The sequence below is a fragment of the Nicotiana tabacum genome, chromosome 5 (genome assembly GCF_000715075.1).
Source record: "Nicotiana tabacum cultivar K326 chromosome 5, ASM71507v2, whole genome shotgun sequence".
Taxonomy (NCBI): domain Eukaryota; kingdom Viridiplantae; phylum Streptophyta; class Magnoliopsida; order Solanales; family Solanaceae; genus Nicotiana; species Nicotiana tabacum.
Window position 1 is genome coordinate 150,918,607 of NC_134084.1, and position 21,219 is coordinate 150,939,825.

The 21,219-nt window shown below is 40.5% G+C and overlaps 1 protein-coding gene across 1 annotated transcript; it reads right to left on the minus strand.

Moving 5' to 3' along the window:
- Positions 1–1,428: 1,428 nt before the first annotated feature.
- Positions 1,429–8,309, minus strand: LOC107770009 (uncharacterized). The gene is made up of 4 exons (XM_016589264.2): positions 8,200–8,309; positions 6,400–8,042; positions 5,058–6,079; positions 1,429–1,782 (listed from the first exon to the last, which is right to left on the minus strand). The coding sequence occupies exons 2-4, from the start codon at positions 7,888–7,890 to the stop codon at positions 1,671–1,673; spliced, it is 2,625 nt and encodes an 874-aa protein (XP_016444750.1). The 5' UTR covers positions 7,891–8,042; positions 8,200–8,309; the 3' UTR covers positions 1,429–1,670.
- Between the last annotated feature and the right edge of the window lie 12,910 nt (positions 8,310–21,219).

Sequence of the window (21,219 nt, forward strand, 5' to 3'; positions counted from 1 at the left end):
TACTACCGGTCTTTGAATTAATACATAAATGTTCAGTTAATTTTTCATTGTTTTCCTATAAATCTCATTTGGATTGTATTGACTGTTAGTGGGCTTACCTAGTGGGTCGAGTTAGGTGTCATCACGACTAGTGAATTTTGGGTCGTGACATGAATATTGAACTCTAGTTATTATTTTCTATTGAGCATCGCAATATTAACTCAGTTCCGCATTTACTTTAGAGAAAATATCATCTATGTTCATTTATAAGTAGTTTATTATAAAAATTGGACAATTTATAAAATATTACTAATGTTAGCCAAATATTATCAATATTAGCCAATTAGCTATTTGTAGTAAAAAAAAAAAGTCAACTCTTGCTTTCTTTTAAGTGGATGTTAATAGAATAGATTAAGTTCATTTTAAGGAGCTTGAATTTTAGTTTTGGGATAATTTGGTGGAGTTTTGAGGTGGTTTTAATTGAAAATTCGTAGTAGAAGATGAACATGAAAAATATGATATGGGTATCACTTGTGTATCACATATGTATCAAATTTGTATCAAATGTGTATCACATGTATATCCATGTATATATGTGTGTGAGATACATGTGTGGTATATGTTTGATACATGTGTCGCAGAAGAATTTTTTGAACTCGATTTTAACTAGGAATTTTGATGTTAAATCAGTCCAAATCACCTCCAATTTTTCTCAAATTTTGTATATTGACTCATCTATATGTTTTCAATGAATTTCAACCATACCCATTGAAAAATGTCCCTTTTTGCTTAGATTCTTGAAATCATTTATATATTTTTTTATGTATTTCATCACCTTATTTTGCTACCTCATCCATGAAATTTCATGTGCGTCTTGCATCAAATATTGCTAATCACGCCTAAAAATATGGAACGAGATCTTTACGTGTGATTCTTGAAGAGAAAGAACCTATTTATTTGAGTTTTTAATTTTTATATGTGCTATGCTAGTTTTGGTAAATGTTGGCAAGCTGGGACTTGTCTGGGATATTTCTATAAGATTCCCTTTACTTTGTGTCCTGGATCCAAATCTTGAAGTGATTTTTAGAGATCAAATTTTGTTGTCTAAGCCCTAGAACAAGAAAAACTTGGAAGTTTGTAGCATCTCAACGAAGTGTGAATTTGTTTAAGCTCTCAATGGTACAACTCATGAGCCGCAAACAGATCATATACTTTCATAACAATCACAGCACTAGCTGTATATATAAAGGAACAAATGACGATAAATGGAGAGAAAGCAGGGCTTTTTGTTCAGTCAATCTTTATATGTGGTACATATAGAAGAACTGTATGTTGTAACTGGGCAGCTAAACGAACATTTCTAAATTATGAAACTTCAAAGTGAGAATAGCACTAACCGTCAATATCAGTAAATAGTCCCTTTGTGCTGAAAAGATCGGAAGAGAAGTATAGAGTCATGTTAAAGTTATATATTACCTGATCAGAAGCCCCATGCATGTTACATGTAACTCCATCATGATAATGCAAGTAAATGTAAATCTCCCTTTAGAAGAAAAGAAGGAAGATACAACTAGTCCAGCGTTCTAAAATTTCCTACAAAAGAGGCTTAATTTCCTCTTCAAAACAGGAGGGTGTAATCAAATCCTCTCTCCGATCTTCCTTTGCTATTTTTTTTCTTTCATTTTTTAACTCTATGACCAAAGAGACTGTACATCTGGTGTGTGGTATAACCCGCCAATTGAGGCCCTTGTTATCTGTGGGTTGCCTACACGTTCTCCTGAACCCTGCAGAGTCCAACCCTTCCTGAACAAGAATGGGCAAAAGCAGCAGTAAGATTATGTTAAAGAAAAAAAAAAAAAACGTAAAGAACACCAGATGACTTTCCTCTGTGTGAGTGTGTGTCTCTGAGTACTTTTGTATGTGTACATTATATGTATATGTTACAAAAAAAAGGATCTGACAGAAGTAGATATCATCCCAGAGGAAATTAAGTATTATCACTAAATTACGATTATATTGAATTAAGTATAAGATGATACAGAGACAAAAGCAGGAGTCTCATTGCACAATCCAGGTAAACATTATTGTACAGCAATAGTGCTAAGGATTATGAAAAGCAGTTATGTCAATACATCAGTAAAAAACTTGGTGACTCTTAATTACTCTCAGCTTACAAGTTACAACTACAGAATGAGCCATAGGCTTAACAGCATATAGAGACCCCTTTATCATATATGACTTACATAAGCCGATCATAAGTTGCACCACACGCATTGATGTTGAGCAGATATGAGCTAGTTCTTATTGTTGAATCAGCCAAGGAAGGATTCAATATGATCTTCGACTCGTGGGGGTAAGGAAAAAAGGAACATTTAACCAACTAGCTTACTGTAATTACTGCAATATATCATCAGACGTTATCCAATAATGCCATTCTGCAGATTATGCTAGCTGTATGTTAAATCCTCAAATATACTATAGACTGTGACATTGAGTCATGCATGAACTTAATATATCAGTCCCTTATTAGGGGGAAATAGTGAACGTTAGATTGTATCGGCCCTATTTCCATCAAAGGTGTCACAAAACCTAATCAGTGAGCTAGTTTAAAGATAAGAAATGAACAAAAAGGAAAAAGGTGGACTTAGACACTCATAATTGAATCCTGAAATACCACTTAGCATGAAAAGAGGAGTAAATCTGTCATCATTTGAATATAGTTAGCAGTGACGTCCTCTATTGCAGTGATTGAAGGTAAAAGTCACATGTCAAGTGTAAGGAAACAAAATTCAACTGCTGTATACTTCATATAAGCAACATGAAGTGTGGCCCCACCCTTCTGTTTTAGAACTTTGCCACCAAAAACCACTTAACCACCACTAACCCCATCCTTACGCCTAAAATATCTCTCTAGTAACAACCCCGAAGCAGAAACAAAGGCGGTAATTTATCAGGGCAAGATACGAACTGTCAATGAAGAAGCAAGATCATAATTGATTTTGATGACATTTTGAATGCGAGATGTAAGATATGGTTTACTAATTAATACTGAGAAAATTTACATGGTGATATAACATAAAGAGGTTGCAGTTGCATCTGATTCTTCCTTTTCTCTTACCTAGGGACGGGTGGTGGGTTAAGTTTCTTTTGGTTAATTTTGTCTGAGAACAAATATTTTTCCCTTAAAAGTAGGCAACATGCTATACTAAACAAAAAGTGAGATAAATTATCCAAGCCTTTTGTAAAATAATGACAAATGGAAAGAGACAACAATACAATGTTTTTACAATTTCTTTCAGAGAGAACAAATACAAACAAATACAGAGAATTTGGGGGGCCGAACACAAGCTAATACAAACGCACGACATGAATTTAGTAGTACGCCCAACCTCCAAAAAATGCGTGAGAAGAGAGATCTAATTGTCATTAACACTTATGCCCAAGCTTTATGTCACCACAGAATCATTTAGTTGACAAACTCAAATTGCCGATCACAAAAGGACTCGGTTTTTTTTTAATAGTTAAATTACTTTCTTGTGCTTCAGTGCGGAAAAATATGTACAGTTGGAAGTATCTCAAAAAAGGACAAAAATATTGGGCTTCAAGATCAACAGGTAAACAACCTGGCCTTAGGTTCCGTCTTCCTCCGTTGCCAGGGTTCCACTACCTCATCCTAAAGAGTTTTAAACTGTTCTACATATATAGCTTTAAGGCTTCAAACACCACCCAGAAATCGAGCTGGTTAACAAACCAAAAGGGTGAAGCATCTGTCTTTTCCAATTGACAGTTACACACACAGCAGCCCTGTCCTAAACATTCACAGCAGCCCTGTCCTAAACATTCCATACATATTCCTAATCTAAACTATATAGATTTTTGCCAAAAAGAACACCAGTCATGGAGCAACTTAATCCAGAAAAATGCCATGCCCCGACAAGGATTTCTACAGAGAAGCACATGTTTAGGAGGCACTGTCCACGCCAATTTGAACAAGTACATGACCTTGATTCAAATACCACAGTGGGAACATTCTGCATCTTCCCCCCCCCCCCCCCTCCCACCAGTCAAATAATGTTGACCTGCTCATCGGTTTTGAGAACATACTCAATAGTTTAAAGCCTTGCAAAGATGGAGGGAGGTTCCCAATTTCTTAAAAGATATGGATTAGAAAAAAAGAATATTATATATTGAACATAACTTTGGTTAATTAAAACATTAGTTATTTATAAAATAAACTCTCTTATGCTGAATTTACTCACCTTTAACATTACGAATTTGTTTGGCTCAACATGCTGCACTATGGATTCTAACAAATAAAGCATAGGTTTAAAGCATTGCCACAAATAACTTTAACTGAACTCATCAGCTACTTGTCCCCAAAGCAGTCCAAATGGTACATTTAATTTTCTATACTGATCATCTCGAGCTGGCACAGACTACAGCAATATGGCAAGCATACTTCAAGAAAGCCTTTCAATACTGTTTATGTGTAATTGTTCAAGCGCAAAAGAGTTCAAAATTGATGTTGGTTCAGGTTCTGTCCAACTTGAATTGAATTCAACTTTTCTCTTTCTCTTTCTCTTTCTCACACACACACATACACACACAAAAACACATGTAAAGGTCTATGTTACTAAAATAATTCTTGATGTTGATAATGCATCCAGAAAGAAGCATACTGTCTATCCTTAGGGATGCCAACATGTACATCTAAAATTATGCACGCACACACACACACACACACACACACACATATATATATATATGAATGTGCAAGTCGCCAGTAGCATGCACTTCTATGCTTTAACACAAAAGGCTATGGTGGCTAAACATTCAACTTTTTTATGAGAAGATAGAGAAAATGGTGGCTAAACATTATAACAACACAAGACTCATAAGACAGTCCCAAAAGTAATTTTCAGAAAGAAAGGAATCAGACACATTGATGCAAAAAAAAAAATAGCAGCTACGTAGCTAAAGGGTTTCAAATTTCAACAAAGTCAAAACACAATCATGCTACAAATAAAAGGCACATATCTTTTAAAACAATGTAAGTTAGAGCTTTTTCTTTTGCTTACTTGGCCCAACAATCAGGTGGAGATGGATAGCTTGTTACGGGAGCATTAGGACTCTCATATTCACTTTGAGCAGCATTCTCAGGATTGAGAGAGAAATGACTTTCACCAAAGAGTGATTTTTGGAACCTGTTTTCAGCACTATTAGGCAAGTAAGCACCAAGTGTCGTGCCATTCTGGCAATTTCCTGCATAAACTGTTTGTGGAGAATGAGAGACAGAAAGGACTTGATCATCCTTTTTAAACAGTGAAGCCATGGTTTTCGGAGGTGCAGGAGGGATTATCTCTTCCATGTTTGATCTGTTAAGTTCTGGATTTAAAAGCCAGTTGGCTGAAGTACCAATTAAATTAAGACCATCTTGACCAAGTGGAAAGCTATTCCACATCTGCCATGTTCTCGTATCATTTGCATTACTTGAAACTTTCAATGGTGCCACATTGCGTATATCCTTAGCCTTAGGAGTGCGGGCAAAAAGAGAAGACTCAGTATGCCTCTCCTCTGGAACACATAATCTTGCTATTGGAGATGGTCTGGTGACTTCAGAAGAGACGTTGACACCCTTTACAGGACATGGTTTGTCCAATCCTACATTTGACACAAACCCAAGGTCAAGCTGAAAGTTATCAAGTGACTCAGAAACGGGTCCAAGCAATGAAGCTGGGTCTGGAACATAACAAGGATCTTCAAAAATCTCTGACTCCTCTGGCAATAACTGACCTGCACCATCTCCAACTAGAGGAATCAATGGTTCTGATGATAACGGAAGAGTTGTACCACTACTTCTGGATCCAAGAGCAAAAGTAGATAAAGGAAAAGGTGACGGGAGTCCAAAGCTAATGGGGTTGTCAAAGGATTGTGTAGATGGAGGTTGGAAGGGGTACGTTGGTGTTTGAACTTCTGCTTGTGGCTTAACACATGGTCTGCTTATCACATTTGAAGTGGGACGAGAAACAGCAGTTGAACGTGTGAATAATTGTTGCCATGAATTTTTAGGATCTGTACATGGTTGAGGTTCAATAAGCACCTGTAACAAACAGATCAGGATAAATATACATGTGGAACTGGGTACATTACTGTTAGCCTATCGAAGATTCATTGAAAAGAGTATCTTTTGAAAAAGCTACATTTCTCCTGCACGATTCAAATTCTATCTTTCAGAATTATAGGTCAAGTAAACGAGATAATGATAGATCCCAAAAATTGAAATGACCATTGAAAATGCCACACCAAATTATAATCTTCCTGAGAAAGTCTTAATTTTAGCATAAACACCAGGAGGATATTTGATGAAAATGAAGGCATAGATATAAGCGAGAGAAAAAGAAGATTTAACAGAAGACTTACAGGCTGGTTGATGCTCCTTTCGTCCCCATTTGTATTCAGTTTTCCAGATACCCTGTCTGGCTGAGATACTTCCCTCCTCGAGCCATGGTTTTGAATATGATCTATGCCAGTCTTAGATTCGTGTTCTCTTGGAACAGTAGAAGTATTGTTACTCTTTACAAAATGATCACCTCCAGTAAATGCTCTAGAAGACGATAAAAGGGTACCCCTCATACTATCCAAGTACCGAGTTCCAACATTCCCATGGTTGTGATTGCTTTTTGAAGCACCCTTAGAACCATAAATAACTTCAGCATTATGTGTCTTAACAGTTTCTCGCCTATTTTTTTGCTGTTGCCTTCTATCACTCACATCACACTTGCTTCGTTCACTTCCCTTGCCTGCACTTTTATCCAGCTCTTCTGTATCTGAGTTGCTTTTGCTAGATGCCCTGTCCCTTTCTTTCCTCTTCTCTTGACGCCTCTTTTCTGCTTCTCTTTTACTGTCTCGTACCTTATCAGAGGGTGACACTATACCATGTTCCTTCTCAGCCTCCATATGTTCCTCGCGCAATTTCCTGCGCTCTTCCACCAATCTAGCAACCTCCTCTCTTTGTTGTCGCTCCTCCTCCTCCAATAGCTCCCTCTCTAACCTAGCCTGCTTCTTCTCTTCTGCTTTTCTTCGAGCTCTTTCCCATCTACTCTCCTGAAAATTCCCCCCACTTTCCCTTCTCTTATCCAACATTGCTCTTTGCTCTGCGTTCATTGAAGCATCATCATCTATGGAGGAACTAATTCTAAAAATACTCCTGCAGAGCCACATGATACTAGAGAAAAAATCAGTCAGAGCTTTGCAGGCTAAAATAAAAACACGAGAATATGACTTTTCTGCAAAACAATGCTCCCTATCGAAAAATCCACTGCCATTATTTCTCCAAGTGCTTGACTTCCCAACAAAAGAACCCTTGACCCAATTCTCATCCTCTACTGAATCCTGTCCACACATCGACCTATTGTCAGACCAAACCTTCCCATTTAATATCTTTCCACCTTTCCCAATTAAGTCTTTCAAAATCCCAGAATTCAGAAGCCCCAATCCTGGTTTCACAGGCAAGTCAAGAACAGGTCTCTTCGATATATGCCCACAATATGAACACATAAACTTCCCACCACCAGGATTCTGATCTCTATACGGAGTCAAACAATTCCTACACCTCCTCGTTGCTATTTTCCTCAACTTCTGTATTTCAATAGCCAAAAGCCTCCTCCTCTCTCTAAGCCTAGCAATCCTTCTCACCCGCCAAGCTGACAACCAAGGCATCAAAACCTCATACCACAAAAGTGTAAACAGAAGCACCATTACACAAGCAAACCTCGGTGACGTAATTTCAAACCGAAATGCAGGTGGCAATAGCTGTGATAATGCCCATAACCCAATCAGTGGAATCACCAACCATGGCAACATGGTAGCTACCCCTCTAGACCACCTTTGTATCTGACACAATATACACATTATCCTCTAAACCCACACCTATCGTTCCAGTCTCGAACGACTAACAATAAAAATTTAACCAGAGTGACCTAAAAAAACCCTAGTCTCTGAATTTCACTTAGTCAAAATATGTCTCAATTTTCTGTTCTTCGATTCTATTTGTGAGAAACCACCTATTTTCAACAGAATAAGCAGAATATAATCAGGATTAGATTGAAATAAATTTGTTAGGGTTTGAGAACAGTATTGTGCTTTAGCTAGCTAGCTAACTCAAAAGGGCAGGGAAGGAATAATTATATAAAGAAAAGAAGCTGACATTAAGGTGCTTACGCAATTAATGTTCATCGGAGATTCATCGGCGACGGTCGGAGACGGTGCAATTTACCGGCCAAGAAAGCTGTGACGACTGTTGATTGATGACAGAAAAATGGAGTGACGAGATAAGAGGAAGCTTAATGTCATATATATTGACAGTAGTTGAACCGGAGAGTTGGAATAAGACCCGGTTCATCGTATCAGACCGGTTGACTAGAAGTAATTTGCTACTCGACGGAGCTCAATTGAAGGTAAAATGTGGTCAAAATCTACATATGAACATATATTATATATCTAACTAGTGATATTGCCCTAATAAAAATATTTAGAAATGATCCCTTTTAATAAATTTAAGCGAGATAGAAAAGATAAAAAAAAATGTTATCTACATACATATAAAAATTAATTCTATATACTTTATGAACCAAAAATTCATAAACATTTTGCATAGAGCTGAAATGAACTTCATTTTCATTATTTTCTTTAAAATATAAAAAAGAAAATTAATGTTTAAAGAAATTTTATTTTTGAATCTCTCCCTCCTCTCTATATATATCATTTAATTTATTAGTAAAACATTTCTATTTCTAAAATATTCTTGTACTCAAATAAAAGAAAACGTGAAATGTAAAGTAAAGAAGCTAAACACATAAATAAAATTTATTTTTTTAACATAAAGGTAAAAGAAAGGTTAATAGTACTAATGCAATTTACCAAATGTCACGACCCGGATTTCTTCACCCTCGAGAGTCGTGATGGTACTTAATGGTGAAAGCTAGGCAAGCCAAATTATTCTAATTGCTTAACCTTTTCCAGTTTTAAGCCATTATCAGTGATGAGTAGATATCGTACAAATAGCGGAAATAATTAAGCGGAAGACAAAATCTGATAATTTAACTTAATACAAACTGCGGAAGTCTAAATACAACTCTACCGAGATTTTGGTGTCACAATTTCACATACTGTCTAAGAATACTACAAATAAGGTCTGAATAGAAATACACGAGTCTGACTCTGAATATATAGGCTCCTGTTGTTTTGTTGAGCCGAGGGTCTCCTGGAAACAGCCTCTCTACCCTTCGGGGTAGGGGTAAGGTCTGCGTACATATTACCCTCCCCAGACCCCACATGTGGGATTATACTGGGTCGTTGTTGTTGTTGTTGTTGTTGTTGTTGTTGTTGTTGTTGTCTCTGAATAAGTAAAAATAGAAAAGAAATGATAGAAGGAGACGCCAAAGCTCGCGGATGCCTGCAGGACTACCTCGGGTTGCCTGTTGGACTGAAGGCAGCAACCTCACTACGGTCCAAACGCTCCGGTACCAGTATCTGCACACAATGCAGAGTGTAGTATCAGCACAACAGACCCCATGTGCTGGTAAGTGCCTAGCCTAACCTCGGGAAGTAGTGTGTGACGACCCGGCCGGTCGTCTTGAGAATTAACGCCCTGATCCCCTATTAACTACTTTCCCTAAGTTTATTTCTGCTATTTTGATTTGTTGGGATGTTCGGTTTTGAGTTTTAGAGAGTTTTGGGACACTTAGTCCCTAAATGAGAGCTTAAGTGTTGGAAAGTTGATCGTAGTCGGAACAGTATGAAGACGGCCTCGGAATGGAAATCCGATGGTTCTGTTAGCTCCGTTGGGTGATTTTGGGCTTAGGGGCATGTTCGGATTGTCTTTTGGAGGTCCGTAGCTAATTTAGGCTTGAAATGCCGAAAGTTGAATTTTTGAAGTTTCCGATTCGATGGTGAGATTTTGATATGAGAGTCGGAATGGAATTCCGGAAGTTGGAGTAGCTCCGTAGTGTTTAATGTGATGTGTGTGCAAAATTTTAGGTCATTCGGACGAGGTTTGATAGACTTTTTAATCAAAAGCATATTTTTAGAGTTTTTGGAATTCTTAGGCTTGAATCCGATGAAAAATAGGTGTTTTGATGTTGTTTTGAGCGTTCCGAAGGTTGGAACAATTTGAATGATGTTTTAGGATTGGTTGGCAGGTTTGGTTGAGGTCCCGGGGCCTCGGGTGAGTTTCGGGTGGTCAATCGGACCATTTCATGACGTTTGAAGTTGCAGAAAACTGCTGTGTGTGTTATAGACCAGTTGTTCTTCGCGTTCGCGAAGGGTTAGGATGTGGAGCTAAAGGTTTGGCTTTCGAATTCGCGAGGGAGGTCCCGCGTTCGCGAAGGGCTGGGGTCTTTGAACTAAGCGTTCGCGAGAAGGGAACCGCATTCGCGATGGGCTGAGAAACTGAGCCTCCGTGTTCGCGAAGAAGGAGACGCGTTCGCGAAGAAGAAAAAGGTCAATGTCAATTTGTGCTTCGAGAATGCGAGGCTTTGACCGCATCCGCGAAGAAGGATTTAAATGTCTGGGCAAAATGATTTAAAAGGCCTATTCCGTGATTTTGAGCCTAAGTTCCTTCATTTGTGGGCGATTTTGAAACTTTTTGAAGAGGATTGAAGAGGGATTCAAGAGGGATACTTGGAGGTAATATTTTTGACTTATAACTCATTTATATGTGATTAAAGACCTAATTGGTGGTGAGAAATTTGGGAAAATGGGTAATTAGGGCTTGAGATTAAGAGACATTAACATGGGTATTTGAGGGGCCAATTGAACTCCAATTTCAGTGTTCTTGTTATGTATAGACTCGTGAGAGTACGAGGTTTCTAAAAATATAAATTTTACCCGATTCCGAGGCGTGGGCCCGAGGGACGTTTTGGTCATTTTAGCCAATTTCGCGTATTAGCTTAGAATTTAATTGTAGAATCGGTTACTTGAAGTGTTATTTACATTATGAAATTGAATTGAATAGATTTGGGCCATTTGGAGTCGAGTACTCGTGGCAAGAACATGGTCTCGGGTTGATGTTAAGCCGGTTCGAGGTAAGTGACTTGTCTAACCTTGTGTGGGGGACCTTCCCCTTAGGATTGGTATATTTGGTAATTGAAATGTCTTGTACGTGAGGTGACGAGTGCGTACTTGTGATAATTGTTGGGAATTCGATTTTCTTTAAGTAATTACTAGTATGTTTGCTTTCCTGTTTCTATTACTTGCACTATTAAGCATGTTGTTAGCTTAGGAAAACATGTCTAAGTGACTTAATTGCCTTATTTGCTCAACCTGTCTTACCTGAATTCTGTGCAGCATGCTAGGCTAGAATCACTTGTTGCCTTAATATGAAATTTTGTCATTTCCGTATATCTTTCTGTTGATGCTGTCTGTTTATTTTGGGACTATGGATATGGGATTCCGGTAGCTCCCCCTTGTCTATTTATTTTGGGACTACGAATGTGGAATTCTGGTAGATCCCCCTGCACAGTTACATGAAACTGCGGGAATGCACCCGATAGATTCCCAGTACTGGTATTTATATTCGGGACTACGGAATGGGATTCCGGTAGATCCCCGCGCACTATGAGTTGGACTACGGGACAGAATCCCGGGAGATCCATTAGATATGTATATATGGGACTACAGGACGGTATCTTGGGAGATCCCCGATTGTTATTATTGGTGTTGAGCTGTATTTCCTTTTCGCGTTTACCTTGCTTCTATATAGTTGTTGTTGTCATGTACATCCTGTGTTATTTTACTGTTGTACTTATTTATATTGTTCAGTTCTATATTGTTGATATTTATATTTTATTTAACCTCAGTAGGGCCCTGACCTTCCTCCTCACTACCTCGCCGAGATTAGGCTTGGCACTTACTAAGTACCGTTGTGGTATACTCATGCCCCTTCTGCGCATGTTTTTCATGTGCAGATCCAGGTACTGTGACTCAGTCCTATCACCTGTGAGGCGAGGCGACTGCTCTAGAGACTTCGAGGTACATCTATCGCATTCGTAGACCGAGGAGTCCCTTTGTATTCTAGCCTTTAAACATTTGCCCTTCTGTATTTCTTTCCCTTGTTAGATATTCTAGAGTTAGATATTGTAGATATCCAAAGGCTTGTGGTTCCGTGAGTTTCTGGGTTTTGGGATAGTGTACTTGATTCTAAGAAGGTTGTGTTGTATATGTCGAGCGACACTTTTAAACACTATTTTTATCACTCTTCATTCTGTTTTAATTTTCTTTTATTCCGCATTTTGGTTATCTTCCGCAATTTAGGCTTACCTAGTCGTAGAGGACTAGGTGCCGTCACGAGGGTTCACGGAGGGCGAACCGGGGTCGTAACAAGTTGGTATTAGAGCTCTAGGTTCATGGGAGTCATGGATCACAAGCTAGTTTATTAGAGTCTCGCTGATCAGTACGGAGACGTCTGTACTTATCTACGAGAGACTATGTAACCGTTAGGAAAATTTCACTTCATCTGATTTTTTTGTCGTGCGAGATTTTTGACATCACGAATTCTAAACTTCTATCTTCTATTCTCTAATCGATGGTGAGGACACGTGCTACTTGAAATGATCAGGCACCCGCGCCCCTACGAGAGTCGCCAGAAGTCGGGGCCGGGGTAGAAGCAGAGGTCGCGCACGTGGTGCAACCAGAGCACCTGTGCGAGCTACCGCCGAGGTACCACCACCAGTTCCAGCCGGAGTCCAGGCGCCTGACACGCCTACTGCTACCACTACTCCAGCTCTTCAGGAGACTCTGGCACAGTTCATGAGCATGTATACCACTCTGGCTCAGGCAGGGATGTTTCCCCTTGCTGCAACTACATCTCAGGCCAGGGGAGGAGCACAAACTCTCGCTGCCCGCACTCCTGAGCAGCGCGTGCATGTTGAGCAGGTCCCTAATATTATTCCTATATCGCCTGCAGTGATAGTTCATCTCGAGGATAGGGCAACGGCTTCCGAGGAGGAGCAGCTAAGGATTGAGAGGTTCAAAAGGTACAAGTCTCCTGTATTCAGCGGTCTAGAATCAGAGGATACTCTGGGATTTTTAGATGAGAGTTACAGCATTCTCCGTCCCATGGGTATATCAGGATCTAGCGGGATTTCCTTCACTACTTTTCAGCTTCGAGGAGCCGCCTGTAAGTGGTGGCGCACCTATGAGTTAGACAGTCCGGATGAGGCTGTTCACTGACTTGGACTCAGTTTTCAGATCTATTCCAGAGAGAGTATGTTCCTCAGAGCCTCAGGGACGTATGGCACACAGAGTTTGAGCATTTGCGCCAGGGTGCTATGACTGTCTCAGAGTATGCTGTCCGTTACTCCAGTTTGGCTAGGCATGCACCATCCTTGGTTTCTACTGTTCGCGAAAGGGTTCTCCGGTTTATTGAGGGCCTTATTCCCAGCATCAGGTCTAGCATGGCTCGTGAGTTAGAGATGGATATTTCTTATCAGCAAGTGGTGAGCATTTATAGGAGGATTGAGGGTATGCATGCTAGGGAGAGAGAGGAAAGGGAGGCCAAGAGGTCTCGAGAGTCGGGCCGTTTCTCTGGTTCCTGTGCCCCAGCAGCAGGTCGTCGTGGTAGTGGTTATATGAGTCGCCCTATTCATTCAACTCTTCCAGCAGCCAGTGGCATTCCAGCTCCTCCTAGACCTCAGGAGCCTTATTATGTACCTCCGGTATCTAGCGCGCCTTCCGCGCGGGGTGCTTTCAGAGGTCAATCCAGCAGGCCTGGCCCAAGCCAGTCACAACCATCACGTCCTCCCAGAGCTTGTTTTGAGTGTGGTGACACCTTTTATATGGTGAGGAATTGCCCCAGACTTGGGAGGGGTGCACCTCCACAAATTTCTCAGCCACAACATGTCCCACAAAGTTCTCAGGCTATGGTTACAGCTCCAGTTGCTACCCACCTGCTCAGCCAGCTAGAGGTGGAGGTCGGGGAGGTAGAGGTTGCCCTAGAGGGGGAGGCCAGGCCAGATACTATGCCCTTCCTGCTCGTACCGAGGATGTTGCCTCCGATTCTATCATCATAGGTATTATACTAGTTTGTCACAGAGATGCATCAGTTCTATTCGATCCAGGCTCCACTTATTCTTATGTGTCTTCTTATTTTGCTCCGAATTTGGGTGTACCTTGGGATTCTTTGATCCCCTGTTTATGTTTCTACTCATGTGGGAGATTCTCTTGTTGTGGACCGCGTTTATCGGTCGTGTTTGGTTGCTCTTAATGGTTTTGAGACCAGAGCCGATTTATTGTTGCTCAGCATGGTAGATTTTGATATTATCTTGGGCATGGACTGGTTGTCGCCCCATTATGTTATTCTTGATTGTCATGCCAAAACCGTGACGCTGGCTGTGCCAGGTGTAAGCACGTGATTTTTGCTTCATGGACAAGCACTCCAAAAGAAAACAAAAATAGTGACCAGTGACCTCGCTTTACAAATTTTCCAATTTTTTCATGACATGTACTGCTAGTCATTTGTGGTTCATCCCATTTTTTTGCATTTTTTGATCTTATCAGTCAAAACACAAGGTATGTCTGTCATAGTAATCAAACCGTAATTCAGTAGTTAAAAGAAAATTCAAAAATATATGTGCATTGTTCGTTCTAGGTTGTGATTTAACTTACTTGAACATTTTAATTTGGTGTGATAATGGTGTTGAAGTGTTACATTGTTGATTGTTTTAATTTCGTTTGTTTTACTATTTATTTGTTATTTTTCATTTTTTTGTTTTAAAATTAGAAAAAAAACAAAAAAGAAAAGAGTTGAAAATCGGTTTGGGCCCAAGAATGAAACGAAATAGGCCCAAAATCGGCACTCAAGTCCAGTCCAAATCCGGCCTGCCCAAGCACCAATTCAAACGACGCCGTTTCAGGCAAGTCAATCTGAGCCGTCTAAGCCTCTTGATCCAACGGTCCACATCCGCACCCGTGACCCGACCTGTTTAGCCGGTCCAACCCAATCCATCACTTAAACCCAAACGACCCCGTTTTAATACCAAACGACCTCGTCTCACCCCTCACCATCAGATCCAAGCCGTTGAGATCATCTGATCCAACGGCTCAGATCTAAACCCCTAGACCATATATAAGCTTTCTATCACACCCCACGCCCCCTAGTCGAACCCCCCTTCACTCATCTCCTTCCTCACCAAGCCCTGAAACCCCCCGAAACCCTAGCAGCCGCCCTAGTTTCCCCTTCACCAGAACCCGGCGGCATGAACGCCGGTGACCACCTCCTGAACACCCTAGGACCCCCTCACTCTCCTGAACATGGATCTATTACCCCCTAGCCTCGAATCCCCTTCCTTCATCTCGAATCTTCATTTGAAGATTCGAGTCGAACCCGGACCTATACCAAACCTCACCATCTTCATACCAGACACTCCCCTGACCCCCCTCGTGACCAAACCAGGCTTGGTTTGGTCCGAATCTACCCACAACTTCTAAAAAACCAGATCTGAAAATCCAGACCTTAGAACACATGAACCTGGGGAATCCGGCTAGCCTTAACGGGGGTTTGAGGTCTAATAGACCTTAATCAAGGTGTTCTCATGTGAGAACACCCTGATTAAAGTTTGTTCGGCCTCAAAGGGTCAGAGTTGAGTCAGATTTGGATCAATTTTGTTTGGACATTTCTCGGTAAGTTTTTCTTTTCCTTTTTGTTTTATTCAACTGCTAATTAAGTTGTCAGCATGTTTCGTTGTGTTTGTTTGTTATTTTTGTTATTTTTTTCATTCGGATTTCTTCCATCTCTGTCAAAGACCTTTTATTTGGTCGATTGTTTTCTGTGTGTGATTTGAACGTATCCTATGATAAACATGTCCGATTAGGATAGTTGTCGCATAAATAACTTATATAGGTTCCCAGTGATTGACCAAAGTTGTCTGAAGCCCTTCAGGTCCCTGTATGTATTGGTTTATATGAACGACTGATTGTTACCTGTTATAATTAGTATAGTCGACTTGATAAATGTCGTCGATTAACTTCCTACGACTGAATGTTCAAATATTCTAATTCGTACAACTTCACGTAAGTGAATGGACCTGTTGATTGTTAATTGGATGCTTGACATTAGCTATGACTACTAGCTTGTAACTGCATTGTAAACAAATTAAAAGAATCAGGCTAGGGCAGTCTTGAATAGAACTTTCAGAAGTTCAAAATGCTCTGATGCTGCAAGGGGTTTAGGGCAGTAATAATCAAGGTTAACAAGGGTAGTCTGGGGTTCGAGAAAAACAAGAAAAAGCTTAGTTTAAGTGAGCTGACAAGTAGGGTACTAATTTAGGATTAAACTAATGCAAATGGGGAACAAGACACAAGAGTATGGGGGTTTAAAATGAATACTCAAATGAACCCATAATTCTTGATTAAAGAATAAGGCCAAGCGTGGGGAACAAATGGCTGGCATCAAAAAGATGCTTAGGCGTGGGTTTTAATAGGTATGGGCAGTCTGCAAATTGGCAGGATCCAGGCAGCTTGACTGCACTGGTTGTTTGGCTTATAAATAGGCCATTTTAGAACTTAAAAGGGGCTGGAAATTTTAGTCTTGAGGAGAGGTCTTGTGAGTTGAAGAAAACTGAAAAAAAAACAGAAGGAAATTTCCAGAAATACTGTAATTGAACACTGTCCAAAAACTGCACAAAGAAACCAAGTTGGTTATCCTAACTGGGATTGTTATTTGTTCCATTAAGAGAAGTCTGTGTTCTTCTGCTGTGATTGTTACTACACTGAGCTTTCTGTGTACTGTTGGTTTGAGTTTTGACTATCGGAACTGTAGTGGTTATTTGTTGAGCTTTTGGGGTTATTGGGATCACTGGATTGTTGTTACATTCAACATTCTGGGTTGTTGTTTCCTGCTCTGTTTTTCTGGGATTGTCTGTCCATTGCTCGATCACTTGTTGAGCTTCTCCATTGTGGCTGTTTTGGTTGTTGCTGTGTTGTGTTGTTTACCTGCTGCTGTGCTTGCTGTGTACCACTCAGCTGATCATCTTTCTTCTTCTTTTGCTCCTCTATACCAGGTACACAAATATACTACCACTGTAACTTGAAAGGTTTGAGCATGAATGTAAAAGAGAAGATCTGCAGATGCTTATATATGCATAGACTATTATGTTAGGCCTCATATAATGTATAATAGTTTACATTCTTGTTTTGGATACTGGAGATAGTCCTCATGCCTAATAAATGTCAATGTATGGTAGTTGAATGTTAGACTGTGTATATAGGTTGGTGATAAAAGTATGCCCAATGCATTAGGTTGTATCTTAGATTTAGCTTACTGGTGTAGTATAATTCTGTAATGTATGCCAAGCATTAAAATCGTACACTACTAGTTAAGTTCTTTCCCTTCTGATAAACTGCTTCATATAACTGGTAAACCATGTTTTAAGATAAAGAACACAGAGCTTGCAATCTCAACCTCACGAAGGTCGAACCCAGGTCGAAACAGACCAAGCAGGCCCGCATCGAACAAACAATGGCCCAGGTCTGGTCCATCACGCATGGGCTGGATTTGGGCCCTTAATTTTTGCTCGGCTGACTGTGTACGTGGCCGTGCTTCTGATTTTGCACAAGCACTCGGAATTCTGTTATAGATAACTTGCAAGCATGTAATTAACTAGGGCTATCTATTGTTTTCAATTAGTAGAGACAAGCGCGACAAGAAACGTAGTTGCTATAGGATATCCCTTTAAAAACAAGGATGAGACGAGCCTCGACGAACAAAATGTACAAAAGTTGCGGGGCCCTCTATTGTATGCATATATCAAAGTGTTTAGAATTCGGGACGTGGCGTTTAGCGAATTTCACGTCCCTCCCAAAATAATAACGCGATAGTTTCTTTAGGTGCGTATTTAATAATCTATTTTCTTAAACTTGGGTGTGCATTTCATGCGACCCAAATCCAAATCCCAAAACGTCAAATAAAATATGTTCCGGATTGTGGGTGCATTTCATGTGACGCAGTCCAAAGACATGTTTTTTAGCGATGTTCACATTCCTAAAAAATAATGATAATAAAGCGGTAAAAGATAAAATTTGCACATGGTTCATAATTGTATTTAAAATCAGATAAATAAGCCGAGTATAACAGTTGAGCGACCGTGTTAGAACCACGGAACTCGGGAATGCCTAACACCTTCTCCCGGGTTAACAGAATTCCTTGTCTGGATTTCTGGTACGCGGACTGTAATATGGAGTCATTCTTTTCCTCGGTTCGGGATTAAAATTGGTGACTTGGGACACCCTAAAACTCCCAAGTGGCGACTCTGAAATAAATAAACCAATCCTGTTTCGATTGTCCTTTAATTGGAAAAAACTCCCTTGTGCCCGTGCGGGTATGAAAAAGGAGGTATGACAGCTCTGGCGACTCTGCTGGGGAATTCTAAAACCAGAACTACTGGTTCTGGGATAAAAATTCGAGCTTAGAATAAATTGTTATGTTCAGCTTTATCTGATTTTGTTACATGATCTGTGCTTAATGTGCTAATTGGTTGCCTTTTACTGCTTTGATATTACGTGAACTGTATATAAATTGTGCCGAAACCCATCTTCTCTCTGAGTCTTCTAAATCATGAAGAAGGGCGTACTTCGTACGGCTTCTTTTCTGTATAGTGTCAAATCCCAGTTTAGAACGAGGTTCGGACAAGTTGCTAAGCCGGTGAAGCTTCTGTATTCCCGGTACGCTGCCCCCCTCGGCTCGAGCTGTCCGCTCGGGTAAGCCAGGTCTAGAACAAACACCCAGGTTCTGAACCTAGAATAACTCAACTTCATGCCGGATCCCTAGTAGGAACGCTTATTTGCATCATGTGCATTTTTGACTTAGGGGACTCAACACAGGGGTTGAGTCCATCTAGGAATAGCAACCTGAAATAGAAAAGGCCATCCTGATACATCCTACTCACTGCTTGTGCATTTATTTGCTTCAAACATGCATGATGACCGGTTTTGAATGTTGGGAAATTTTTACAAAAAAAAATAATAAATAAAAAAAATGACAAAATGCAGATAGAAGAGAAAATGGGTATATTTATGAGTTTGTTTTACTAAAAACAAAGGAAAAGAGAAAAGAGAAAAATAGCAAGCTGAGAATGAGGAATGAGTTTTTATTTTATTTTACTCTATTTTCAAAAAAAAAGAAATAAAAAAAATAATGATAAATAAATAAACTAGTTAGTTTATTACCCGAACTACGTCGGTTTGATTCTCACCGGATGTGGGATACGTAGGCAACCCTCATCGGGTCCAACTCCCTTTTTCATTTTACCAATAATGATATACCATAAAGCATATATGTACATATATATACACATGTATATAAATACATATATTGTTTGTTTTTGTTTTCAAAGATTTTTTGTTTAGAGTCAAAATAAAGGTTTTTGTTTTCGCCTAAAAGGTCACCTTAATAAATGTGCAGGATGAGCACAGAGCAAAATGAACCATTCTCGGCCCTCAGCGAGGTCCCTCTACAACTCCACATGTGGTGGAATGACTTGGAAGCCGATAGCAAAGGGGTAGTAGGAAGAATATTGGGAGGTTTTGTAAATTTGTTGGGTGTTAGGCCGAGGACAGATATTCTTGAAGCTCTAATACCATTTTGGGACCCAACCCGCAATGTATTCCGTTTTCTTGACTTTGAACTTTCACCGACACTTGAGGAAGTCGCCGGATATGCGGGATTGAATGAGAGGTTAAGAGGGCAATATTTGCTTTCGCCAAGGCCAGTGTCTCCGCATGCGTTTCTGGATCTACTAAGCATCAGTCGGAAGATACAACATGACGATTTATCGAGAGGAAGTTGTGATCTCCATTTCTTGTATCAGCGGTACGGAGCCCCGCAGGGTTTCGAGGAACCGAACCTTGGGCTAACTCACGGCGGGAACAGAAACAAATGGGAAGCAAGACGTACTTTGGCTTTTATCACAGCGTTCTTGGGAGTCATGGTCTGTCCAAGGAAGGATAAAAAGATAGAGATAGGTCTGGTAGGGATGGCCGACGTGGCAATCAAAAGAACCAATAGTACTGTGGTTCCTTTGATTTTGTCCGAAATCTACCGGGCTCTGACTATATGCCGAGAAGGAGGCAAGTTCTTCCAAGGTTGCAACCTGTTACTTCAGCTATGGATGCAGGAACATCTCCATCACCGAGTAGGATACATGAACCACGGGTTGACCGAGAGGAATTGTATCAGCGGATTCAAGAAGCGCATGACAGGCGCCAGATTTCCTGAAGGTGTCGAAGCATGGTTTACACGGTTAAGGTCAACAACAGCTGACCAAATTGAATGGGCATTCGGTTGGTTGACTGATACTGAGGTGATCTACATGTCGGCTGAAGAATGTCATGTTCTCTTAATGGGGCTTCGCAGCATCCAGCCATATGCCCCTCATCGGGTATTACGACAACTGGGCAGGTTTCAAGTAGTCCCTACTGATGAAGATCTGAGCAAGCATGCCTTGGAATTAAGCCCGGGAGTCATATTCCCCGAGGGGAAGATTAGAAAACTGTGGCATGAATGTAGATTCTTGGAGCCCAAGACCATGGTGCGAGAACTAGCTAAAGGTGAGGTAGACCCAAAGTACGATGCTTGGTTCGAAAGAAGGTTTCAGATTCGGCAAAGACCTGCTAAAAGGGCCCACGTCCAACACTTCACAGATGATTCACAAGAGCAATGGGGATGGTTAAAAAGGGAGGAAGGTTACCGGGTTGAAATCGGGAAGCTAAAGCAACAAGTCGAAAGGCTTGTATTTGAGAACAATGTGCAAGTCGCCTCGGAGCAGGCTGAAAGAAACAAGCTAGCCCAAGAAAACCAAACCTTGAAGGCCCGCCTTCGCCAAGCCAGTAAGAGTAACGTTGACCGACAGAAGCGTCGCTCTGACGAAAGATTGATAGCAAGTTTGAGAAATCAGGTCATCCAAAGCCAAGAAGAATTAGAACAATCAAAAGCTTGCATAGCAAGGATGAAGGTCAGATGGGCAAAGTACACAATGGCCCGGAAGCAGCGTTTGCAACAGGTCATAAGGGATTATGAAATGAACATCGGGATATTAAGGGAGACGAACTCCACTCTACATGATCGGATCATCAAACAAGCACGAGACGCCCAGGCCGATAGAAGACAGTGCTACGATGCAATGGCCTGCATGGAAAGACAAATGGAGTTGTTCCAGGATCGACTTGCCGACAATGCTCAGGCACTGG